General features: G+C 43.0%; 1 protein-coding gene across 4 annotated transcripts in view; it reads right to left on the reverse strand.

Annotated features, from left to right (window-relative positions):
- The window catches only part of wasf1 (WASP family member 1), a 52,144-nt gene that overhangs the window by 12,614 nt on the left and 12,088 nt on the right, over positions 1-27,442 (reverse strand). For all 4 annotated transcript variants that reach the window (XM_068576661.1, XM_068576662.1, XM_068576663.1 and 1 more), the window contains exons 2-5: positions 17,071-17,225; positions 15,590-15,724; positions 7,062-7,215; positions 3,429-3,546 (exon numbers count right to left, since the gene is read on the reverse strand). In XM_068576661.1, coding sequence (XP_068432762.1) covers positions 3,429-3,546; positions 7,062-7,215; positions 15,590-15,724; positions 17,071-17,203 — 540 coding nt within the window. In that variant the 5' untranslated portion in view covers positions 17,204-17,225. The remainder of the gene's footprint in view (positions 1-3,428; positions 3,547-7,061; positions 7,216-15,589; positions 15,725-17,070; positions 17,226-27,442) is intronic.

A 27,442-nucleotide genomic window follows, 5' to 3' on the forward strand; every position in this document is an offset into this window, starting at 1 on the left:
GAGGCAGCGGGGCTTTCTTCCTCTCTTTTCTCCTCAGTCCTCGGGACTTTCCTCTCAGTCTCTCTGTCTCCCTCCGACTGGCTCAGCACATAGTCTATTGCTAATCCACTGAGGGTGCGACTAACACAGGCGCTAATGAGATTAGGACACTGGAGGCTTCTTTTCCCTTTCCTCTGTCCTGCGCTGCTTTCCATTTATCACTGGCTGCTAATCTGTGTGTGTGTGTGTGTGTGTGTGTGTGTGCCTGTGTGCAGCGCCGTAGAGTGTGTGAATTTGGTTTTAGACCAACTATTAGTGATGTGACTCTGTAAGAAAATGGCTGGTGATTTAAAGAGATGAAGTAGGGGATTAAAAATGTTAATACTTATTACAGAGCTCCATTTTCTGTGATGTACGATACGGCAGAGCACGGGCGCTTTACATGAGAAAAGGCTGGTTGGAACTTATTTTAGCCGAATATATTTTCTGAAATACTATTGAAAAATAGGCATTACATCATTTTACACTTGTACAGTTAAAACTTTACATCTGACATCGTAAATGCCTTAAATGCCACTCTATCCTTTTTGGTCTTTGCATTAAAAAAAACTCAGGCTCAAACATTTGCTGTCTTTCCTCTGTGGCGTAAAAAGAAACCTTGACCTGAACCCGTGAGCTGCGTCTCCCTGCACACCAGATGAAATCAATTACTTTTGCTGCTCACGCGAAGGCATCCAAAACCCCTCATCCTGCTTCAGAGGGTTCACGGGATGTTGAGTCTAGAAAAACTCTTAAAGAGTCAGCTGCACAAAGCTGAAGCTCCCTTAAGACACGATTCTGATCTCTGTTTATTAAACATGTCAGGTCTTTTTTTTTTCCTTTAATTGTTTATCTTCTACATTAGAATCCTGGATGCTATGAATGTTCCTCTATGGTGCGTCTTTACGTTCATTCTTCTTTCCTTCTTTTTCATTTATTGTAATGAGGAATTATGTCTTCACTCCCATTCAATGTTTCCAACATATAGTCAATAAAAAAAACATGTTTTCTATGTTTAAAAACCAGTCTTGGTGAGAATTCAACTTTATCGTTTGCTGACTTTTGGGGTAATTATCTTGTGATGACATCATCGTAAGAGTGCATTTGAATAAAAAACTAGCAGGTTTTCTTTTCTATATGTTATGTGATTTGTCTGGAATGTTGCGTGTATTTGCCACATTGTGATATATTGTGATAAATATTGGAATCTAAAAGTGTATTAATATTAACGTCACGCCAAATGCCTGCCCATAATGAACCATATCAAGCTGTGGGAAAAAGTAAGATGAGCCGGAGAGAGAGAGAGTGAAGACAGACACGAGGGAGGCAGGAAGTGAGGCCGAGCTGGAACATCGACTGTCACGGGACAAAGTGTGTTGGCAGCCGATCTCAGATAGCGTCACGGCGACTGACAGGTGGCACGGCCCGTCAGGTCCTCGACACTGCAGCTGCATGGTGGATCAGGGTGGATTTAGATCTGTTTCAGCGCTTGTCTGTGCATTTCCATGCCTGAGTGTAGGAGTTAATAAGGCCAAAACTGTCTTTCTAAAGAAATATGATGTAGTTAAGGAGCAGAGAGTGGTTTAGCTGGTATCTGTAATCGTCTGGTGAAATAATAAACTGGAGTAAAAAAGAGTGTACATAATTTACTGCAACAAACACACACACACGCACACACACGTACACACACGCACACACACACGTGATGATGTGGCAGAACCACTCAATGAGAAAGTAAAGAAGTGTAAGGCGGATTGTGTCCATATAGCATTTTTCTCTGGAGCTAAAGTGCTGACAGGGCGCTGGGGAGCAATTCGTCAAAACAGTGGGCTCTTTTTGGGTTGCTATCTGTCTACAGACACAGCCAGAACAAGCTTCTCCTCTATTGTCTTGGCAGGGAGACGAGCCCCACCTCTTTCGGATATATGATTGGTCGCCTTAAAAGCAACGATAGTGACGATACCAACAAGAAGCGCTGCACAAAAAAGTTGAAGCGATCTTCACTCAACCTTCATCTATCAGTGATTTACGCACTAAATTCCCCCCCATTTATTCATAACTCTCATTTTCCATCCTCACTGTTTTGCAGGTTGATATCTTCTCGACACTGTATTTGCCCTGATTCAGACCATTTCTCTACCACGATGGTCACACGAACCAACAAATATGTTATGTAACTATAATTCATGAAGCAAATATGTGCACGTTATTCCTCTACTCCATCCTGCGCTCCCTGTGAGTGTGCTCTAGGCCTTTCCATGGGGTCTGTCTATCTGCCAGTGTGGTGAAGTAGGAAATGAACATGGCTTTACAAGCTGAGCCCACCCGGGGCTTTAATTAGAAGGAAATCATTGGAATAAGCGCCAGCTACCGGCGCTCATATCAACCTAACCCCCTGAAGAAGAAAGAAAATCTTCTATTTTAGAGATTTAGGGGTGTTTATTACTCTATTACTCTATCATAACTGTAATGCATGCGAAAACCTAAAATAACACAAAATAAATAGCCTTCATTTTACATCCTCCCAACTAATTCTTGGCTTAACTTGCCCTCCGTCCTCTTTGAGCCGATTCCCACAATCATTAAAACCTCATAACCAACAAGTTATAACCTCTTCATTCACACAAACCTTCAGTGGGAAACCACGCTCCTTAATCCTCATTGAAATGTGACTATAATAAGCTTTGATTGACTGTGTGTGTGTGTGTGTGTGTGTGTGTGTGTGTGTGTGTGTGTGTGTGTGAGGGGGCACGCTCTGCTTCCCACGCAAGGAAACGCAAGCTGGGACTGATTAGGCTCCTGATGCTCGGAGTGGGAAACCCCTTCTTTTTTGAGGAGCGGGTTAAAGCTCTGCATTTGATGTGGGACACGGGGTTCTCTGGATGTGCATGGAGCTCTTTTATTAAATTAGTGTGTCTGCGTCTGCATGCCTAAAACTCCAACTTCAGATTACATCGGTGTGAGGTCATGTGTGAACAGTGCGTGTGGGTGTAGAGGCAGAGCGATGGCACACAGTGCACGGGCAAGTGATCAGCAGATGCTCCCATTAATTAGATGTAATCATCACACGGGAAATAAGGGTCGACTGGAGGAAGACTTGATTAATCTATTTGTGGGCTAGTTAATGCGTTTGACTACAGCCGGGCTTGTGTTCCTATCAGCGAATCACTCTGTCAGTTTATTCAAGTCGATCTGCATCTATGGAGACTGCAGGAAGCCTCTTGTTCACTCTCACTTCATTGTCTTCCTACTCGCTAACCTCAGTGCTCATGTGCTCACAGCCCACTGCTCACACAAACACATCAATCTAATGCGCCAACAAAAAGATCCGCACAGTCCAGAATTGTTGCGTGAGCGAAAATGTGCTGGTGCACTGCCGGGACCCGGTGCTTGGGACTGTTCTGACATACCTTCTGTTTCCGCCTCTCCTTCCTCTTGTCCTCCGTGTCCTGCAGCATCTTCTCTCTCCACAGGTCAAAGAAGTAGGACGGGTTGGTGTAGAACTTCAGACCCTCCTTCCCGTCGTCCCTGCAGATCCACAAAAGAAACACAAGAATTGTATTGCATTTATAAATGGGATGAATAAAGCATCTATCTATCTATCTATCTATCTATCTATCTATCTATCTATCTATCTATCTATCTATCTATCTATCTATCTATCTATGTATATGTATAAGCATTTGTTGGTGTAGATGTTCATGTATGTAAAGGTTAGCATTTATACTAGCATTTAAACAATTGATACTAATACTACCGTTTTCATTATTTTTGATTATGTTCTATTTTACTGTCACGGATGGCTCTGATGTGTTGAAAAAGCAAAATAAAAAGTAAAAAAACCAACATATTTCCTTTATAATAATGTCAGAGGAATACATTTTTATATTTGAAAAGATGGAGACAGAGAAATGTTTGAAAAATTCCTCCGTTATTTGATTAAAGACGAAGGTCAAAAGACACAATGATTGATAATAATACTTTTTATTTTCCTGTGTCCTGCCCTTGCCTGTCTCCGTCTGCTTAACTTCAACAAATCATATGTTTACCATTTGCCATGAATAATAGCTTATGTCCCGCGTCATCGTTTATTCTCTCTCAACTCTGCTCCGCTCTCTGTCTTCTTCACTCACATTACAGAAGCCTTTGTGGTTGCTGCTCACTGGGGAGAACAGTGCCATGATGATAGGGAGGGAAACGAAGAAAGACTTTTGACAGACACAGGTAGTTATCACATCAAAAGGTCCTCATTGACAAGGGAATTATCATACACAGGTGCCCACAGATGCTCTCCAGAAATGTCCTTTTATATCAATATGATGATAAGCGGATGTCTTTCTGTTCTTTCTTGGTGGTTTTCAAATGTCTTTCTGCCCAAGTATTGTATTCACTACTTGTGAAACATGGAAAACCTGTCAAAGACTGCAGCTTTCAAACAAACATTCTTAATTACCTCCTCAATTACAACCAAACTTAAATTCTTGTTTCCTGTATTGTGAATGCAGCTGAACACAATCTGTGGCAGCTGCAGTCTGTTTGACAAATCATCAGCATTCAGTCTCGCAAACTCTGATCAATAGTTCGTCAGCCACTGGGAGACACTAACCCTGCAGTCGTGACTTTTTAGCAGGCACCCGGAACTAACCACCTATACATCCATCCATTTTCAGCTGCTTATTATGTGGTTGGGTCGATGGTGCAGCAGGCTAAGTAAAGTAGGTATTCCTATAATCTACACTGTTTGCCTTCCTGGGGAACCCAGAGGTGTTCCAAGGCCAGGAGAGATATATAATCCCACATGACCGGAAAACCTCTCACTAAAGGCGCCCAGGAGCCTTCAACTGGCCTCGTTCGATGCGAAGGAGCCGCGTCTTTACTCTGAGCTCCGTCAGAATATCGGAGTTACGTATCCTATCTCTAAGGCAGAGCCCAGCCACTCTATAAAGAATACTCCTTTTGGACGCTTGTATCCGTGATCTCATTATTTCGTCAATACCCAAAGCTCTTAATAATCAATGCCAGATGATTGCACAGACGCAACTCTCACTTTGGTTATACAAGGACTGGATGGCTCATAGCAACGATGCTGGCACCTCATAATCCTGCAGTACACTGTAGTGTGTGCAGCAGTAGTAGTATTTGACTGTTTGTGTGAATCATTATACATCGTCTTCATTCTGTGACTGTTTGAGGTGTGTGTTTGTGTGCTTTTTTTCTTCTTGTGTCTATGAGTGATGGAAGAAGAGAGAGCTGAGCACATGTGTTCAGAGTAGATGTGAGAACTAACCGCCTGGGGAGGTGTCCCAGGGAGACTCCTGACGTGATGTGTGGAGAGATGAACAAAATGAGGAGAGGAAAAATAAATGAGGAGCGAGGAAAAGCAGAGAGGGCTGTTGAGATGAACAAAATGAAGAGAGGAGCAGAGAGACGAACTCAAAAGAGAGGGTATTCTCACTTTTCTATGTCTTGTTTGATAATTAAGTGATGTTAGACTCATAAAAAAATAGAGGTTGAAATGATCTTGATTAATCAAGAAAATAACCGTCCATTTAATTGACAATGAAAGTTTTAGCTCTAATATTAAAATATAGACACCTACCACTCTTTCTCTCCCGAACACACTACCCGAGCAACAGTCCTCCATAATAGATGCCTAATCCTCTCTGTTGGGCCACGAGCTCTGGGGCACTCCATTAGATGTTATTCAAGAAGAGGTGAGAGCAATGCCAGCCAGTGCTGACCTTAAGGATTACATAGTAGATGCTTTTATGTCCAGTTCAACTATCACCATTAAGGGTTGAAAAAAAACTCAATTGGCCCGAAATAAGAAGTTTTTTGTCAGTGAGGCGGACACCCCCACTGGCCTTTTGCTTGGACATCTCAAGGCTCAGACGTAAAAGAAATGCCCTTACGGCAGATTGAAATACCAGAGCCTACACCTTTCTCCATGCAGCGCATATGAACATGTCTGTACACACTCCAAATAAAAAGTTGTTTTCGCTGTAACCTTCTGAAACTGGCTTGGTCAGACTGACAGTGTGTGTCATGTAAGATGCTGAAAGAGAGAAAATGAAATGAGAGAGGAAAGAAAGCGAGAAAGCAGGGTGAGAAGGCTGAGAAATAACGGGGAGGAGAATGCTGGCCAGCAGAGCTTTTTATGGATTATTCGTCTTCAGATGTGTCTCTCTATTGCGCTGCTTGCCCGGCTCAACACTCAGGAGTCAAGAGATGTCTGATGTGAAGGAGTCACAAGCCTGCCAAAAATAAATACACCGACCAACCAAGGTGCACTAGCAGCTTATGGTGTCTTTTCTATTTTCTCTGTGTGCATCCTTGTGAGCATTACTGTTCATGAAAACCTTTTTTTGTGGCAGGCAAAAGTATGATACAGAAGAATGGGCCAAATAACATTCAAGGCCAATTAGCTGCTTTTGTGTTAACACAGTAGGGTGCAATCAGTCTTTCTTCGTGCCATTCAATAAAATATAAAAACATTTTTCCCCACTCTCCACACTGACGAGAATAGAAACAGTTGGAAAAAGGCTGGGCTCAGAAAAAAATGCAAAATGTGGATTTACAATGCACATTATAACTTACTTTTAGCATACAATTGAACTTTTTCATGCTTACTTTCATACTTTTGTCTCTTTAGTCTATTCAATTTAACATAGTGATCCCTCATTGTATTTGCTTTGTGTATGTTGAATTTGTGAGCCCCTGTGTTGCATGTCAAGTTAGTACTTGACAATGTCTCCTGAATGATGATACTATGTATTTTAATATTCTTACTCTTTCATTGTTTGTGCACATTGTTTGTAAAGTCAATGTTTATTATAACCTTGTATGTATAGTCTTATTTTGGTATCTGCCTCTCGGGACTACAGATGAAAAAAAGCCTCTAGGCTAACTCTGGCGAATTTACAACAATGTTTTTTATTAATGTGCACTGTCCCCTTATCAAATAAACCATGTAAAAAAAAAAACCCATCATACCCAGAAAGAACAGAAAACCTTTTGTAAAGTAAGGGGAACGGGATTCAGACCTGTAGGGCGAGAGGATGTTGAGGGGCGGCGGTTGCTCGCATGTCTGGTAGCTCTCCTGCAGCGGGACGGGCAGCGACTTGCGGTCAAACAGCTGCTGGTCCTGAATGGTGGAACTCCTGAAGGCCTTCCTCATGGTAATGTCCTGAAGAGACACTACGGAACGGAAGGAGGGATGGAGGATAAGAAAAGAGGAAGAAATGAGAATATTGGCTAATAAATCAAGTTCTTAAAAATAAAATAAGAATGTGACAGACTCTCTGTCTCACTTTCATAAACACAAACACCATGTGGCTCCTTCTTGTCATCATCATCATCATCGAAATAAACTAAGCACTAAATCTATGAGAAACTGCTAATCCCCCTCTCTTGGACTAACGCTGCATTGTTGTCCTCGTTGGATCGTTTCGGCAGCCAAAGCAAACCCACACAACGTCCAGACTAAACTAAAATAAGCCAGACGAGTCTGGGCCAGGCTAAGGTCGTCTGTCAGAGGCTGTGGGCATAAGTGCCCGTCTTTCGTAGGGGAACAGCTGACATTTTCGGAGGGTGAACGAAGAACTTGATGCTGCACAGCTGAAGCTTTGAGAAAAAAAAAAACAGGTTGGAGAAATTGCTGAGGGGAAGAGGAAAAAACAACCACACTTATGCTAACCCTTAATCTGGTCGGGCCAAATTGAAAACAGCAAGCCTTGGAAAGAAATCCAGAGCGTTGCAACTGGATCTGAATTATACATAAGGGAATGACAAATGGATATACTTTAATGCGCCCCAGAGGAAGACTGAAAAAAAGTCATGTGGCATATAGAAAGGATATTGTATTGTACCACACACATACACAATAAAACAACAGCATCAAACACTGAACTATTAGCCCGTACGGTGAGTTGATCTCGAAAGCCAAAACAGCTCAGTCATCAAGACCGTCATTGAATGCTTGTCTTGATAGAATCCGACAAAGGCATTTCACTGTGCAAAGGACAAGCTAACGCAATCTCATCGTCCACATCGCGGCAGTACATCTGGGTAATTACTTGCACACACTCACCGTAGCGAAAGGCCAGCCACCTGGGGCTCTAAAGTATCATTAATACCAAACACCGTCAGCGAGTCGAGGTAAGTAACACGCTGCGAGAGAGACAGGAGGCCAGAGCACGGAGGAGGGTGATAATAAAACTGCACGGACACAACAGAGTCAGGGTGATGTAAACTGGGGACGGAGTGAAGAGCCACTAACAGTAAAACAAAGAGCAGGAGCTGACATACAGGAAGTATTCCCCAGAAATACAGACGAGTTGATGGCGAAGAAGAGGATGGGAATATAAGAGCGGAGGGAAAGACAATAAAACTAACGGAAGGAGTGGTGTACAAGAGAGCAAGAGAGAAAACACAGCCATAAAAACACAAAGTATGACCTCTGTGAGAAAGAAACAGTAAGGCATGAGCGAAGTGTCCCAAAAGAGGAGTGCAGGAACCTCAACAACATTAGGAAAACTTCATTAACATCTAATTTCTTGGTAAAACTGAACGCACAACTGTGGAAAATATAGGTCAATGTCAAATCATAAAGTTACCGTTTACCTTTGTTTTCTCTTGCAAATTGGTTCAAGTTGACCTGCACATTTGTTTTTGGTGATGATGCAGCATTTCCAGATCTCAGCTATCAACTTTGATGAGTACTATCTTGTTATTAGTGACAGGTACGATGCCCTAAACTAGGCAAAAATACACCCAAGTTTTAAAAAACTCATGTTTAAGAACTCATTATTGTTTCAGGGAGCGCAAGGGAATACACTTAAGTTCTCAGATCAGTGGCATACGAGGTGACTAATGATAAGAAGGGGGGAAAAAATCAAAGCCACAGTGGAATGACAATTGCTGCACACTGCCCAGAGCGATCACAGAGGAGAGAGATGCCAGGGATAAGTGGGAGTAATGGGGAGATCTAAGAATTTGAAGTAGATTAGAGAAGGTATGGGATACAGATGTGGAAAAGGAGATATGAACATTAAAGGGATGCGTTCGTGATCCCTTTAGGGCATTTCACTTTTTGCCTGGCCTCCTTTCAACTGGAAGGTCAGCGTGAAGGTCAGGAGAGTTCTCCCTCTCACTGCTGACTACATCACAGAATGGATTGACAGAGTGGACTACAGACAGATAACAAAGCCATTGGCCAACCGGTGAGCGTAAATCTGGTGTTGCTGAGGGCTGCATGCTAAGCAAGCACGCTGTGTCCCGACGCTCCAATGCATTTAGGGAGAGCCGGGCGCTGTCAAGTGGTGTGAAAGAAAGTGTGCAAAAGCAACTAACAAGAGAGAGAGACAGTGCAGAAGTATGTGTCAGGATGAATCTGACGCTGACGGAGGGGCCTATAAACCTCTGCCAAGCAACACTAAGCACTGAGAGAGGCACACTGCACTAATCAATGTGGGCAGAAACACACACACACACACACACACACACACACACACACACACACACACACACACACACGCACACACAAAAAGATGAATATCTTAGCATGATGTTCTCCATCCTAATTACAAAATGTCATTTATTCAGCTGAACTACCAATTACACCCATTTAGTGAAGACATTCAGCTAATGAGAAAAATGTAAGTGAACTATGAGTGAATAAGTTTGTGTGTGTGTGTGTGTGTCTGTGTGTCTGTGTGTGTGACTTCAGTCTCGGATCTAAGGCAGTGAACCTTCTTATCAGTAAGCCAGTGGCGGATAGTTTATCTCTCTCTCTCATATCTCTCTGACATAGATAGCATCTAGCTGAAACACTCTCAACCAAAGACAGGTGAGGAAGATCTTATCGCACACACACACACATGCACACCCACACGCACGCGCACGCGCACACGCTAGGGAAATGATGTGTTCCCTCATCAAGATGCCATCCTGCACACAACTTCTGAAGATAAGAAAAGGCAGAGGCCAAACTGTCTTCTAGCATGCAGACACGCTCTTCATTCAATGCAAATGCTGCCCTATATTTCCCCTCCTGCGGCCCTGAACTCCTCTTTCTTCTTGTAGTTTTTGCTCCATTTCTTTTATTCATCTTTTCCTTCTTTCTCTTATGTTTATTGATTGTTCCTTTCTCTTTCATTTCGTCCTCGTCCTCTATCTTCGTGTCCACACCATGATTGGTGCAGGATGTTACAAAGCAACTCGAGAAGCGAGGAGACGAACTGTATGCATCTGCTCAACATTTTGGTTTGGACTTTAGAAGGCTTTAATCACAGTGTTTCTTACTGCTGCTTGCTGGTCATCACCCACAATGCTTCTGGGTGACCTATCATGAGAGTAAATTATACCGTCTGCATAATTGCTGAGCGTTCACACCTGATAACGCCGTCCCGACTGATGGTGTCATCGTGGAAAAGTGGCACTCACCCTCTTCTTCAGGTAAACACGGTTAGCTCTACGGGCACTTTTGCCGTTGTTTGCACTTGTTTGCACATTGTTAGCTGCGAGCCACTGTTAGCCGTCCCCACGTCGAGAGCCACTGAGAGGCAATAGAAATGCTCCCAATTTTATATCTGGCACTTTTAACACAAAGGACTACAAATGTAAGAGTGCCATAAGATTTGCAGCATTGATTAAACACCCGAGATATTGAGAAGATAACTTCCACAATATAATTGGTTGTAGAAAATGTACTATACTTTGGTGTTATAATGAAATTGTCACATACTGTGCAATTTATTTAATGAGTATTTTTATCCATTCTAATAATTTATTGTATTTAATTAAAGAAGACCAAGCTTTAGAGGACAGGGGATCAGGTCCCACCAATATTTGTGATTATTAGTGAGAAAGCCAGTCTTCTCTCCTCAATATTTAGTGTTAAACCAACTCTAAAACACAGTGGTCACTGAACTCTCTTTTAGTTTACTTGTTAACCCCGCAATAGTGTGCACGAAGCTCTCGAGCACATTCCATTGTTTCCTGTATCGACTGCTCGCAACAGGTCTACTAGGGGCCCCGTGTGCATGTGCGCAAAAGAGAAAGCACATTAAAACACTGAATCTCATCTGAAAATCTCTGGCGGGAGTTTGTGGGACGTAAACGCATCATTTGAAGTGCTAAATGCCTTTAAGCAGATGACTCATCTTAACACTCTCAACTCGCTCTCGGGAAATAAAGACAAAAATAAATAAAGACACATTATATCACAAATAGAAGTTCCAGAGTTAATTTCAGATTTTTTTTTTGTAGTTTTATAATATATAGATATTGTAAACAGGGTGTACAGGTACAGGTGCAAGTGTTTTAACAGTCATGCCTGCAAAGCTTCTATGAATAGACCTTAGTAGGGAGAACGAGAAAGACACAGAGATGAAAGGGAGCTAAGGATAGATTTGGAAAATAAGAGCCGAGGAGGGTTAACAAACACTGAAAAAAGCAAGGAAAACAAAGAAATGCAAATAATGAAAGATCAAGGAGTCATGTGAGAGACTCAAAGAGAATAAAAGAAAATTGGCAATAGAAGAAGAAGTGTCTTATAAAATACAGAAACAGAGACACAGAACGGCAGAGAAGAGAAGAAGCAGAACGGGACTATGGAGTACATAATGCAACAGTTAGATCCCAGGGGGACTAGGGGTGGCTTTGTGGCCCCTCCAAAATGGCCTGCAGCCAGTGCGGTGATATAACGGTGCCATTAAACAGGAGATGCAGGCCATTAGTTTGGTTGGCTGGAGTGATAGTGGGAGGCTAGCCTGACAGAACACAAATAGCATTCACGCAAGATGGAGGGAGAGCAGAGATCAATCAGAGAGATGGGAATAGGCAGTGGTGGACACCACATACAGAGAATGTGTGCGTGTGTGTGTGTGTGTGTGTGTGTGTGTGTGTGTGTGTGTGTGTGTGTGTGTGTGTGTGTGTGTGTGTGTGATATGGAAGGGGGTTCAGGAGGGGAGGAAGAGGTGAAGGAGAGTGGAGGCCTAAAGGGCAACATGAGGGATGATACGCTTTAAAAGCTTGAGGGGTTTTAGCAAGGTGAGTGTGTTTGTGTGTGTACATGTGTGTACATGTGTGTACAGTCTGAACATGCATTAATCCATCTGATTAAGCACTTTTGACCTCAACCACTGGCACACCAATGACACTGCATACATCACTCTGGCCTCAACCGCGTCTCAAATCGCTCCGACCTTCAGCTGAACATTTTTCATGTCTTTTACACTCTGTGTCATCATTCCCATCATTCCCTTCAGTGGGTCTGTGCAACATTTGAATCCTGTACGCCTCCTGCTGTTTTGTATCTGTGTAAGCATGGGAAACAGCTGAGACTGATGTTTATTCCCAATACTGAAAATAAGATGTTTAAGTACATAGCAACCCATCAAGTATTCAGTCAAGCCACAGCATGAATATGCATGTGATATTAGTATGTATAATGTGCACATGCGATGCATCCATAGTGCTACGTTTACATTGCACAGCCAGACCTCACTGTTATATTTGACTATTTTCTATATTCCATAAAAACTGATTTTTAGACCCTCAGATAGGGCCAACTGTGTTAAAGGAGGGAGGAAAGTAATGGCAGGGAATGTGATGTAACTATATATGCACTGTAACCAAACCATACTTATATAATACATGCACATTTTTTAATACAGTTGTCGAACACATTGCTCTTTAAGTTAATGATGTATAGCATTGGAAATCTCAGGGATTTTTCGATGAATTTTGACACTGTTTTTATGCAAGTGGCAACTATCTGGAGTTCATGACCTCTGTAAGGTGCCTTGTGTTGCACTGATTTGAAATTGTTAAACACCCCCCTCGTTTAAGTTGGCATATACTGCTTTTTAGATTTGGCTTGACTCATCTGTGCAGCTGTATTTTTAGTAATTCACTTGATGAATTACTGGGGTCTCAGTTAAAAATCAAGACGAGGCAGAGTTTGCCGCCTGGTCTCACAGCATCTGGGGAGAAGCTGTTCATCAGCCTGGCGGTTCTAGCCCTGATGCAGGGTCCCGAATGATGCAAGAGACCTGTTTTCCAGCACGTGCTGTGGTAAATGTCACTGATCGCGTGTAGACTGCTGCCAATGATCTTCTGTGCAGTCTTAACCACCTGTCTGTGATGCAGGAAGTGAGGATGCTCTCCACCACACACCTGTTGAAGGAGGGGGTGGGGACTGAGGTGGCAAAACCAGTAGAGGTGTTGATGGGCCTCCTAAAATATGCTGAATTTCACATATATTTTTACAATTCCTGCCTGTATTAAGACGCCCCGCTGTAAGTGATGATGAGTCACTCTACTGGCGTCCAGCATAATTTAGCTGTGAATGAATCAGAAACCGTTCCCGAGTGTAATCTGTCAGTTGGTCACTAAATGTTCTTTTTTTGTGTGATTGAGGGTTTTAAAGAACTTCAAAGAGGCCCGCGAGGGAACTTGTGAACAGTATCTGTAAAATACATATCGTGTGCTCCGCTGTGCTCCATCCTACCCGACCCCCATCCTCCCTCCCTTCATTTATCCCTCTACTGTCCTGATTTATGGTCCCATCCCTGCCTGCACTTCTCCCGCTCTTCTTCCCTCCCCCTCTCATGCCAACCACGGACCCACACAGACAATTACAAGGCAAGTCATACGCTTGTGCTAAAAGCATACACTTTCAACTGTGTACAGCAGCATGTGTTTGAGAGGATAAAGACAGGGTGGGGGTGGGGGCGAAGAGGGGCATTTACGGTAAACAAAACCCCTCACAGAACCCCTCCCACGACTGTTCATTTATTTATCTGTCACATGTATCTGACTCCTCTCCTCTCACCACACACCCTTTTTGCTATTATAGTGATTTGATTTTTTTTTACAAGGGTCGGGACAGGGAAGTTAAATGCAGGTTTGTCCATTTATTTGGTTATGAGTGCGTGTGGAGGAGTTGAACTGAGTGGGAAATGACTGCAACCTGCAGAGGAGGCCATTTCTACCTGGCCCAGAACATTCTGCGGTACAATCCTTTTACACTCCACTGCTTTTGCTGCAGTGCCCTGTATTATGCGCCCATCCCTCTATCCTTCCATCTTTCTTACTCTCCTCCTCCCCTCCGACTCCCACCCCACCACCACCCACTTAAACTGCAACTGAGCTGATCCTTATCCACTGTCTCTCTCGCCAGTGCTTAAGGCTAAAGGGTGAGAAGTCAAGCTTATTTATGAAGGGACGCATCAGACACACGCGTACACACAAAATCACCCCTCATCTGTGTCCAGATGCAGAACCATCACATGAACATGAACAAGGACCCATGTGCCAAGACGATACAAAGACCCGCTTTGTTGTTACTGTTATTTCCCCAGGTCAATTTGTTGATGTGTATCTAATAAGATCAATGATATTATCTTACCCGCTGCAGGGTAAACTAGGTCAGCCTTGTTGCAAGAGAAAAGGAGTGCATAAGTGTGTCTTTTGCCCTTCAACCTCTGAAGAATAATATGGACTCACTTATCGGTTGAGACATCGTGCACAACAGACTTCCACAATTAGATCCCACACAATCATTCAATTAGGATGGCTACAGGGACAGGGTTAGAGGAAAGAGTGCTGGGATGAGAAAGACGAAGACGAAGTAGGAAATGGCAAGAGAATGGCAGGTGGAGGAAGAGGTGAGGTAGTAAGAAGAAGAAGAAGAAAAAAGGACGCAAAGCAAGTGTGAGTAATCTGGATCTTGAAGAGTCCGTTCCTCAAGCATTTTAAAACACAAACCTTTGAGTCTTTAAATCTAAGAAACAATGAATTGGCTTGTGAAAAGGCCTCTCAAGGCCTGTGCTTACATTCACAGGAAAGCCATAAGCAGCGCGTCCAGCCCAGTGAGCTTTTTACTGTCTCTGTGTCAGTGACAAGGAAGCAGTTAGAGTAGCATTGTGCAGAGCCGTAAACACACTGCTGGCCCCTGGGGAATCGATACGGCGCCTTGGAGCATGGGATTACACCGCTGCGATTCCCTCTCTTTTTACCTTGCACCCGCTGCACTCTCCTCTACTGACACTAGCCTCTGATCCGTCCTCCCCTCTCTCAGGCTAACCCGGCTTACCTGACAGTCTCGCTGATTATCGCATTCCTTTTTATTATTGCTCAGCGCAGATGCCGCCTGATCGCAGATCCAATTTCTCCTCCTCAAGAGAGGACCTTGAGTGGGTACACAAGCATCCAGCCAAAGTGAAACTCAGAATGTTTCAAGTGGAGGCAATGATTTGTACTATTGAGGGTGAAAAATGACATTGTCTCATAGCTGCCTGTTCCTCTAAAAACAGCCATTAACAATGGCAAGGTGGGGAGACGGCGGGAGGGGGGAAGCGAGCTCCATCACACACGAACACACTCAAAGGAACCAACAAGTGCTCATCCAGCTTGTTTGGTGCAATAAGAGGTGAAGGTGTGACTGACGGAAAACCTTTTAACCTTTCAGAGAAAGAGTGAATGAGTAAGTGTGTGTGTGTGTGTGTGTGTGTGTGTGTGTGTGTGTGTGTGTGTGTGTGTGTGTGTGTGTGGCTCCATTACTCACATTCCTCTTCTTTGGGGTCCAGCTGTGTGACACTGATGGAGAGGCGGTCCACGCGCTCTTGCAGGGAGTTGACCCGGAAAGAGAAGGTGTGGGCCTCGTTGAACAGCTCTCCAAACAGGTCTTCTGCATATTTACCTGCATGCACACACACAAGCAGAAATTGTTTTGTTTTTTTAAAAACAACCATCGAAGCCATAAACAATTTTACACGCAGCAATAACGAGAACAATTGTCTTTCAATTCAATTTCTTCAAAGTGTAATTCCTCACTTTTCACCAGCCGTTATGTTTTACATCAGCTGTCTCTGGGGACTTGTCGGCCCTTTTGTTTTGAAGAAGTCAACTCCAATGCTCTGTCGTTCACAATCACAGAAAACTAGAAGTGCTGTTGTCCTTTGTGAAGCATCACAGCTTAAAGATGTGTGATCACTGATACTGAGAGTCGAGAAACGCTGTGTCAGTGGTGGCTAGAAGTCCCTCGGGAAGCTAACGTTGGAGGCTCAGATGGAGATTTGAGTGCTAGAGGTGTTTTAGCGCAGACAGCTGTGTGATACCAGATTTAGAGAAAAAGAGAAAGATGAAGATTTATCTGAAGAGGAAAACTGTTACTTTTTTCAATGTTTTGTAATGATAACTCTATTCAGACAGGTACGACAGCACGCTGGACAGCGAGAGTCAGGGCAGCATGACTTGTGTCCGTTGGCCGCTCCAATGCTTTTAGCTGCGCTGTTGGCTGTCAGTAAAGTCTTCTCAACGACTATTGAACCAGATGCTGGCGTCTCTACTGCTGCCCCGCGTGATTGATCCCTCAGCTGACAATGGTGTCCGCTGCTCGGCAGAAGCAACGCTCCGTTATGGGCGAGGATTTTACAACTGAACGACCAGAACAGATCTGGGGTTTTCACAGCGCAGGTGATGAACAAAGTCATTAAAAGATTTGTCAATGACATCATTCAAACATGAGACAACTGGAGCAGTTAAGTGTGGGTGAGCTGAGCTGCAGATGGGCTGCGCTGATACTAACAAAAAATATTTGTATTGTATTGTGCTTTGAAGAACAGATATCACTACTAATTTTAGCTAAGTGTTTATGAAAAGAACAAAATATAAGTAGAAAAGAAAAAGCATGAACCACAAGCACGGGAGTCGATTAAAAATCCCAATTGAAGTTTCATCATAAACCTACTCACAAAAATATGCAATTGTGAAATCGTGAATGTACAGGATTATCAAATATGTCAGTTAGTTTTCTGAATTGTGTTATACCTGTGATGTACTGTCCAGGAAATAAAAAGTGACAAGTGGGCATTAGCTGACTCAGTACCTAATATCGTAGCGGTGAGATATTCGATTTACGGGGAGCCGAGGTGCATGCGCACCACGTGTGTCCGTTCAAATAGGTATGAGATTATACTGTATGTGAGACAATGTATGTTTGTTCGTGCGTGTGTGCGTGCGTGTGTGTGTGTGCGTGCCACTCACTGAGGCTGCTGAGTTGACGTATGACGTTGGCCAAGGAGATGTTAGTCACACACTCCAGCTCATTCTTGATGTTCCTTGGCAGCACCGTGTGGCACAGGTGCCTCGGCTCGATGGTGCGCTTCACCAGCGGCATCCTTCTGCTGCGACACCCCTACCTACAGGAGTCGGGTGGAGCGGGAGAGAGGGGGGGATGGTATGAAGGAACAGAAGACAAAACTTTATTAGTTTGATAATTCTTGTTATACCTTATAGGTTTTTACCACAATAGCAGAGACAACGAGGAAGGAAAAAAACACACGTTGTTTTGCTCAACACCAGAATGGAGGTTTAGGAGTACGAAGGGCACGTGAGGAGGAAATAAAAACAGAAGAAATACAGTTTAACAGGATCCTAAAGAAATAGAAAATGCAACAGAATAGCAGCCATGTTGCCTCATCTGTTTCACCGACGAACAAACCTCAGCACTTTGTCTGTCCACTCACCCATGCTAACGGCATCAAGGGCTGCGTTGCTGGGCTGCTTCAACCCAAGTCGCCATTCACACCAAAACAAGGAGGACTTCTTAAAACCTTTGCGGATACAGAGGCTGAAGTGATCCAAGCATCTTCATACAGTATTACCATGTCTCTCTGCTGTAATGGTATAATTAGAGCAAGTGTGTGGAATTATAGAGATCAGGTGGGCCGACTGATTGAATGGGATTGACAGTGATAAGGCCTCGTTTAAGCTCTGATTAAACATTAAGTGACGTCTGGTACTTTTAATATCCCGCTGTATTCTTAGCAGAGTAGCCGTCTTTGAGGGATAAACATGATTATTGACCGTATCCATAAAAATGTAGGGCAAGGAAGGCTATTCTAGGAAGAGGCCCAGCAATAGATTGTTTGCGGGGAGAGAGAGGGAGCCCAGTAAAAAGCTTTGTTGAGGTGATTCATCTTGGAAGTGTCTTAAAGGGGGGGCAAACATGCCCATAAAAGGAGAGAATGAGAACCTGCACTCCTGAAAGCCCTTGTTTAAGTGGTTTGAATGAGATGTGTGGGCAATGTTACAAAACCCAAACACAGTTTAAATCCCTGCCCACTTCTTAAATAACAAGATGCCCGCTCCACTCTTTCGAGATCATTTTTATTTTATTACCTCCCACAGTTGCTCCATCACCTACACACACACACAGACACACACACACACACACACACACACACACACACACATTTTCTCATAATTGGGTACCTCTTGACCCGGTGTGCGCTGCCATTTTCTAGAATTTGTAGTAAAGAAAGGCTAACTAACTCGTGCCCAGGTGGAGGTGTAAACTTTGAATGGTGTTCACCTTTAACCTCCAGGCGCAACACTGCTTACTGTAACATCCACTCTATGTTCAGAAGGGTCATCTTGAAAACACACAAAAGCATGAAAAATGATGTCAAACCACAATCTCAAATAATAAATGGCTCACAATAAAGGCAGCTTTCTTGTCGAGAGTTAAAAGATTGTTACCACTTTTTTATCTTGAGTAAATCCAGGCTCTGGGAATTCTGGCAAATGCCAAATGGGGCGTCCATAACTATAATGCAAGGCCCGCGGCACCGACTCGTCCATCATGTCACGCGGGAAATATCAAATGAAATCCAGGCAGAAAGCGTGGAGTTGAAAAAAAAAAGACAATTTAAATGAATAATGTATAAAAAAAAGGCTGAAAGGTGGAAAGAAAAACAGATTCTGAAGCTCTAACATATTTCAAGACAACTGATTTATTTAAAAAATGCTGTGCTGAGAGTCCACCAGCTCCAAATGACGAGGTGAGGGAGGAAAGAGTAACGGGACAGACAGATAAGCAACAACCGGCTGGTTCAGCAAGAGCAGGACCTCCCAGCAGCTGATGCTGGAGCTGAGCTCTCTCATTAATAGTGAGGGTCTAATGGAGCAGCAGCCCGTGCTGTACCACTCAGGCGGTTCAAATGCTTCTCTTATTTGAGGTTGAGAGCGGTGTATTTTGTGAAGGTGCTGTTGGCTTTAATTGAGTGTCCTTGAGCTGTAAATCCTGAGATATAGGGGAATTTATTTCTAGTCATTTGTGCTTTTTGGCTTTGAATGTTCCTGTATTGTAAACCCTGTGAGTGTGAATGTTTGGCTCGGTTAATAACTTGTTGACGTTAATTGTTTGTAAGTGGATCCTATTTTTCTGGGGGGAAAAAGGATATTTGGAGCTTCACATGGGGTGGGGACGACAACACAAAGTCATATTTCCGGGTCACTATTTACTAATACATTACTTAAACTCATATTAACTATATATTATTTACTTTGCTATTATTGTATAATGAGCAATGAGGACAAAAGTTTGACTTCAAGGATTTCCTCTTTTATTAAAACGAAAATCACATCACATAAATTGCAGCGATAGTACATTAAAATGAATTTGCTCATACGGGCCCATAAACGAATAGTAATAAATAGACTGTAGCTAATACTAATATAGAAAATAAAAGACCTGCTGCTGAATGTCTGTCTATCGATCTGCCCTTCTCCATTCCAATATCCTGGACAGTCTTTTTCACACACACACACACACACACACACACACACACACACACACACACACACACACACACACACACACACACACACGCACGCACTTAAAAACAAACAAGCACTTCATGAATGGCATAACAGGAGATGATGACGGCCTCCAAAGCAAAATATAAGTGTAGGGGTAGGTGTTAAGTGATATTGATTCTGCCCACCTGAGCTCCTCGGGGTGAGCTTTTCATATAGAGTAGAGATTTATAGTTTCCTTTGGTTTCAAATAGATATTTAAAAAAAGAGCAAAAATGCCCCGCTCAAACGTTGGCTTACATGTTCAGCCGTTACTGAAGAGGATCTGTGTTTCAAAGTCATCCATAGAATCATAAAACCACAAGTGTTTATCGAGCTTCATTCCTGTTGGTTGACTAAACGAAGACTAAAGGAGAAAGGAAGACTACTGTATCCTCAACATTTCTGTTCTGAGGTACTTCTAGTTTATGCTGTTTTGGTAACTGTCACAAGCGAGCTTACGAGACTGTGTCTCTGCATAATGCATCCTGAAAACATCGACTTGTATATTTTTCCCTCTTTACAGTATCACAGGCTCAATTACATCTCCTTGGTATTTGTTGACACATCATTAACGGCGTGAGCTCGCATCGCTTTTCAAAGACTTGCTCAGACTGCCTCGCCACAGCGCGTTCGTGCCATCTCTGTGTGTGATTAATGACTGCAGCATACAATTTGTTGCCGAGCTGATTGGACATAAGTTGAGACCGCTGTCTGAACATTTTCTAACACACACAAGCACTCACTACTGCACACACATACATACATACGTACACACACATATATGTGCTGCATTCGTCCACAGGGGTTTCCAATAGCATACTATGACATGATGACATAGGACAGCGCTGCTCCCGTGAGAATAACGCTGTCATCTTTTTAGAGGAAATTGCTTACACATCATCTGGGTTCTGACAGTGAAAGAAACATAAAATGAAAGAGAGAGAGAGAGAGAGAGAGAGAGAGAGAGAGAGAGAGAGAGAGAGAGAGAGAGAGAGAGAGAGAGACTAAACTCAAACCCATTCAAAGTTGCAAAACCATAACAAGCGACCCGGGTTGAGCTCTGTGCGGCACACAAAGTGAAAAGAAACCTTGTGGCTCTGCGTAAAAGGCTCATCAGACAGCATTTAACAAGGTGGTATGACGAGACATCAGTTACCTCCAAAGGTGTCCCACGACACAAATACAGGCTGTTCATTATGACAACTTCATGTCAAGGTTTTGTTTTTTTTCTTTCCATGGAAGACAAAAGGAGTTTCACTAACCATGAAACTCAGTCAGGCAAGAATTTAACACATTCAACTGTTCGACAGTAACGATGGAAAACATTAGCGGGGGAGATGTGCCTCATTGAAGTCGTTCAATGGGAGATCCGGTAGGATGTTTACCTTTAAATTGAAAGGGATTTTGAAGACGAGTCCAGCGGAAGAAATTATTTCTAATGAGCAGATGTAGTAAGACAAGAAAGTGGCTCATGAAGCCATTATGTTTGTGATGTGTCAGGACTTTGCTCAGACTGCAGAAGTGTTGCAGAGGCATTAATGACTTACGCGTAAGAGCAGTCCGCTGCTGCCACGACTGAGATGCTGCCATGACAGTAACACGTAACAATTGATTTTAAAACTATCCAGCAAACCGATGCCCTTTGACTGAAGCTACGTAAATTATCTGGTGGACAAGTCTGACATAATCTGACAAACAAAAGGCCTACAATTTTATACGTACTAACAATCTTAGCATCAACGCACTATTCACACACAGCATATCAGACAGCTGATTTATGCACTTTCTCTGAGTCCTTCGAGCAGGTCCGGGGGTTTAGATGTGTCTCTTCCAAAAGTTAAAAAGTGTTTTATAGGGAGACTTACCGGACTACCAAACAGAGTATTTCTAGTTGTAGCTATTTTTGATTTTCCACAAAAGGCTGAAAGTGTGTGAAGCATGTATGAAGTTCTGGCAATAACTCTTTCTGAGACCGATTTCTGACTATTCAGCACAATAGCGGCTCCGTGAAAGAATGGATGTGGAGAACTGAAATGACAGATCCAACACTGAGAAAATTACAGTCTTCCATTTCCAATTATATCCTAAATTAATGGACGAGGCAGCTCAAAGACCTTTGTGAGAGAACTTTGGTTTCTCTCTGCATTGCCTGCTTCTTCCCCCTAGTTTTTCCTCCTTCACTGACAGTGCCTTGCCAGTATGATGGAGGAGGGCCATCACTGCAGCCCATATAAGTATTTAATGATCACAGATGATCGCAGCACAGAGAAATGTTTAACATACCTGCTCTTCTTTCCCTTCCTTTTTTTCCTTCTTACATTTTTCAATCCGGCCAAGCCAGCCAGCCTTATTTCTCTCTGTGCACCCATTACCACTGTCTTCCTGCTTTTACGATCCATACATCTAGGGGTGGTGCTTCCCGCTGTCACCTATCACCATGGCAACGGCTGCAGTGGGACGCCATTGGTCACTTTATAATATCCCAAGTACGGCAAAGGCACAGAAGGTGAACACAAAAGAGAGAGAGGGATAAAGGGGTGAAGGAGGGGAGCAATAGGCTCAGATCAGGGTGATGTGTCAAAACAGTGATAGCGACTGATGAATGGATGCAATATGAGAGGGAGGAGAAGAGGGAGATTTGGGATTGCTCATCCATTGTGTGCGAACACAAAGCAGGGCGGGGACGGCACGTGCCGGGGGAGAGCAGGGGGCCTGCACTGGTGCGGCTCATTGCACTCGGGACAATATGTCCAACGAGAGGCTCTAATGAATTCTAATGGGGCGTTTACTCACTCACACTGCCACACAATGCAGCAGAGGACCCCTCCATATGGAGCAGGTCAAGGGCCTTTTACTTGGAGTGCTTGGTAGAGACGGACCCTAGATACAAACACACACGCAGCTACACGACAGCAACCAGTGTTTCTTCGAGAGTCGTTTTTTGGAAAAAGGGGAAAAAAGGGGCTGATTCAATCTACTGAGAAAGCATGAAAAACAGTGCATATCTATTTAAAAAAAACACTAAGAACTAGCAACAATGCAACTTCTTTTAGCCACAGTGTGTCATCACAGTCTCTGGTGCTGTGAAACTAGATATTGCAAGAAGAGAGTCGAGAGAGACACGAGCAGAAAGGGAGTTGGAATTTAAATGAAATGCCCTTCAAAGTCTGAGAGTCATTATTTATCGTTATTTTTCTCAGTCCTTCCCTGAAGAATCGATGTATCACAATATTTTCTAATGATATAATTACCCAAATTAACCCCACCCAGATAATTTGCTGAAAATAAATGGACAGATAATGAATTTCAGTTTATTTAATTTCAAGATAAAGTCAACACTCGCTCACTTTAAAGACGAAGCACATCCTACTGTAAACGCTGTAGCAATAGAGCTGGTGTTTGCTTGAAGTCTGGTAGTGCTGAATAAACACCACCAATGAGGACTCAACAGCCTCCTGGGCGCATACTCTTCTACAGTCCCATTTTTAGTTTTAGGTGTATAATGTTTCCCAACAGCCTCACAATCAGAAACACATACAAACCAAAACATTGTAGTACAGACATTACTGCAGGAAGAAGACTTTTTTAAATTAAATATGTTTTAATACCTTCTAAGGTTGTTTTTTTTAGACTTATCAAGTATTGCAGAAGAATCCATGCAAGTCTAGTCACAAATATAATGAATAGAACAGTTTGTCTTTTAGTTATTGAATCATTTAATCAGTAAAGGTTACAGCAAAAGACCACGTGTGCATCAAGGACGCTGACTTGTTTTGTAACACTCTCCTAAAGCCCTTTCTCGAAGCTTGAAGTTGAAGTCGCGTTCTGTAGAATAAATTAGCCCGAACATTTTGTCCTTTTTCCTGAACACTCGGTTTCTTTCTATGAACAGCTGCAAACATCAAAACACAGACATCTAATCAGGGAAACTGGCAGAGCCACAGAAGCCAATGGCAGAGCGAGCAGAGATCAAACTCGCAAAGCTTACCAGCAGCTGGTTTAAATTAGTAATGCAGATATTCAGTGCAGGACAACATGCAGATCAGTTTCCTAACAAAACAAGGGAGAAGGAGGGAAAAATGTATGTTGTCAAACTCCAACTGTATCAAGGAGTTCCCGTCAACTGGTTGAAAGACTTTTCCTTTGCGACTGCAGAGGCTCGACACCAAAAGTGAGACGGCTGTCTCATCATTTTTGTTATTCTAATGAGGCAGCTCTGCATTTCGATTTGTTCTTTCATTATCTCTCGCTTAGGCACACAAGGCTGAAACGGTATCTTCATTCCCTTTAAAAACAGCTCACACATTTCAAGATAATTAAATGCTGATGTTTTCCTGTTGGCCTTCAGTCTTATTCAAAAGTAAGAACTGGTTGATTTGGACTTATTACTTTTCCACTGTTGGTGGGAGCAGACTGTTGAATTTGAGAGCTGGTGCCTCTGCACAGTAAGCGGTCCCTGCTGCACATGCACAAACACACTGAACATGTTGAAATACTCTGAAAGCACACGGGGTTCGAAGAAGTTCCTCTCGAAGATCGATGCAAATAGATGCCCAATATTACTGGAAAATCTTCTCTCTCACACACACACACACACACACACACACACACACACACACACACACACACACACACGCACACACACACACACAATACCTCCTCCCTAGCCTTCACAGCAGATCACGTTGGCAGAACATATAATGACATGTGCCAGTGTGTCTTCCTGCCAATTAAAATTCTGTACCAGCCGGCACCCCTCCAGCTGTGAGATGACACCTTGCAGGCCCTCACCAGTTAGGTGCTATAAAAACAGGCGCACGCACACACGCAAACACACACACACACACACACACACACACAAACACACACACACGCACGCAGACCTCTTGTTGCCAGGCTGAAATTATGCACCTGCAGCACTGGTGCTGACAGGTTGGGCTCAGACTGGTATGCTAACTAGGTTTGCAGGTAGACGGAAACTTAACAGGAAGCTTGTGGCAAGGGATAAAGGAAAATAAACTTACTTCCACGCCTCAATAACTTTTTTTTTACTGCAGAGTATTCCTCCTCATATTGTTTTCGAGACGCTGGCATAAACAAAAGCTGCTCTGTGTAGAGTTCCCACTCGCTGTACGCTGGAGTTTTGGCGCTGGAGTCGGTTCACGGCCATTTTTCGTGTACATGTTGGACAGCAAGAGATCCACATCAAGCAGAGTGTGAAGCATGGCAGTCATTTAGCGCCACGCCCTGCCTCTCCTCATGACACATCCGGCCCGGATCAAAAAGGGAAAGTCCTGGCGCTCAGCACTCAGGTGCTCAGGTAGGCACGGATCCATGTGCTGGCTGGCTGTTCTGAGCTGTAATGTTGCCAGTCAGCTGTAAACAAGTTCCAGAAGTTGCTTCAGACGATAAGAAAACAAACGTTGATCGCAGTAGAGACAGCTTGAAATGTAAAATAACAACCCTTGGCTGTTCTCTATTATATCTATTTTTTTTTTCCAATTGACAAAACGAGCAAAATTAGCAAAACTGTGCCCACATGTAGCGCTATTTATATTGCCTTGGCAATACTCTTCATGCATGGAATTACACAGCTCTAGAAATGTTCGTTTATGTGCACGCATAACACACGCTGTTGTCTTTTTTCCCCATTCATCAAATATTTTCTCTGTATGAAAAGAAATCCATGTGACTCAACAGAGGCTCTCTGTCCGCTATACTTTACATTCAGAGCATCAACGATGAAGCTTATACTGAGTGAGTAGTTGGACACAGCCCACATTGTATTGTGTTACAAAGACCTTTGATTGCTTTGGACATTCATTTAGCAAACATGCTTTATCCGACTGTAAACGTCCACCACTAAATATTCATAGATGTCTGTGTGATGAACAAACAGACTCAAAGAAGTGTATCTGCTGAGTGCACAGAAACCCACTGGTATGAATAATGAAAGCCTGCTGTTCAATAATAAATGTCCGCATGCTCGTGCTGTGCAGCTGTGCTTGTTTGGCCTGTGAGGTAAATTTCATTATACCAACTCCCTCGCTGTTCATACAGACGTGAAGGACATGCACACAAACTAACCACTGCAGCAAACCCCTGTCTGCTCCAATGACATAAAACACTATCAGGCCAAAAGAAATCACCAGAAAGCGAGCACACGATGCATATTCACAAGCCCAGGACACAGGAGTGCTACTCACGCCAGCCAAGAAGCTTGTTAGGAGAGCCACACGCAGATAAAGTGGACATGTCTGCTAGTGGCGCCGGCAGCTGTAATCTTCTTCTGGTGGTCTTGCTGTTTTTACATTGTTGTTACTGACGATGCTGCTAAATGGGGGAATCCGTTGCTTTCGTGCTTAATGACGACTTCTATGGCTTATTGAGGCAGTGAAAATCTTGTTCTGGAAAGGCTGAACGCCAACAAATGTGGATTGATGCAGAATATATTCGTTTGATAAAATCATGTTGTGGATTTTGGAAATTATGATGTATTTTTTGTTCACAAATCTTTTCAACTTTACAATGCAATGAAAAAATGCCAAAAAAGAACAGAATCTGCGCAACTTTATATTGCTGATTAAGAATTTTAATGTGAATGCCGTGTGTGTGTGTGTGTGTGTGTGTGTGTGTGTGTGTATGTGCGTGATATGTGTTGTGTCAACAATTATGTGTTGAATTGTGTATCAATTATGGTATGCTTGAATGCTTTTATTTTTGACTCTTGGAAGATTAGGCAACAAGCTATAAAATATCCAAATACAAATCTCAAATCAAATCCAATGACATATTCCATACAGCCCTGCGTCTTGTCTTGACGAGTTTCATATGATGTTTCTGATAGGACGGCACTCCGTTTACTATTTGTTGCTGCATTCATTTTAAAAGGCCATATTGTGATGGGAGGAAAGGTCTTTCAAAATGTCAGTATAGTTGCAGGGCCCAAAGTAATACTAAGGCGCTTCTGGCAATATTGTTGCCTATTATTTACATGTCTGTTGTTTTTTTCAGGCCTATTGGCTGGTCTTTGAAATGCATGTTGTAGGCTAATCAGAGTTTTATGGTTGTGTGCCGTATCGGTAATGTTAGATTAACTGTATTTCGTCGGTAACTGTGCTGTGTCACTGGTGATGAACCCGGTTTGTCCTGTTAAATTATACCACATGTATTTAATGTACAAGTGTGAGTTATAAATCTCAAGATTGTTGCTTTTGTTGCATCTTCAACAAAAGTTCCCAAGCTCCTGTGCAGAGATGGGGGTGGTCTAGACGCTAGAGCTTTGGGAGGGTAAGTACACCAGATAGAGTAATAGACAGAGAGAGAAAGAAAATTATGCGGCTTTAGGCACATTAAAAAAAAGATTGTGTGAATAGCATTGGCGAAAGGGAATGATCTTCTTCTGCCATTGACGTCAATGTCCACACCAGAGGCTCTGTGTTAGGATAAAAAACAAGAGAGGCGTTCTATTGGGGAGAAGGAGCGGATACATCATTCGTACTGCAATGTTTCAGTATATTGCAATACAGTAAGCACTGTGAATTGTACTGTTCAGTGTACTGTGATCTACTGATTCACACAATCTAACTGCTGTATATCCCAGAGGGCAACATGTCAAATGCAATTACACGCTGAGTGTAAAGATGTAGCACCCTACTTTCCCACATCTGAAGTGCCCTTTAAGCACTCACCTTTTCAGTTTTGTAATTTCCTCCCCCTTTCTGTCAAATCACGTACTTCTGGTTAGAAAGTGCAAATTCAGCCCGCTGTGGAT

This window comes from Clinocottus analis, unplaced genomic scaffold (genome assembly GCF_023055335.1).
Source record: "Clinocottus analis isolate CAN_PGR_092001 unplaced genomic scaffold, fCliAna1.0.p SCAF_15, whole genome shotgun sequence".
NCBI lineage: Eukaryota > Metazoa > Chordata > Actinopteri > Perciformes > Cottidae > Clinocottus > Clinocottus analis.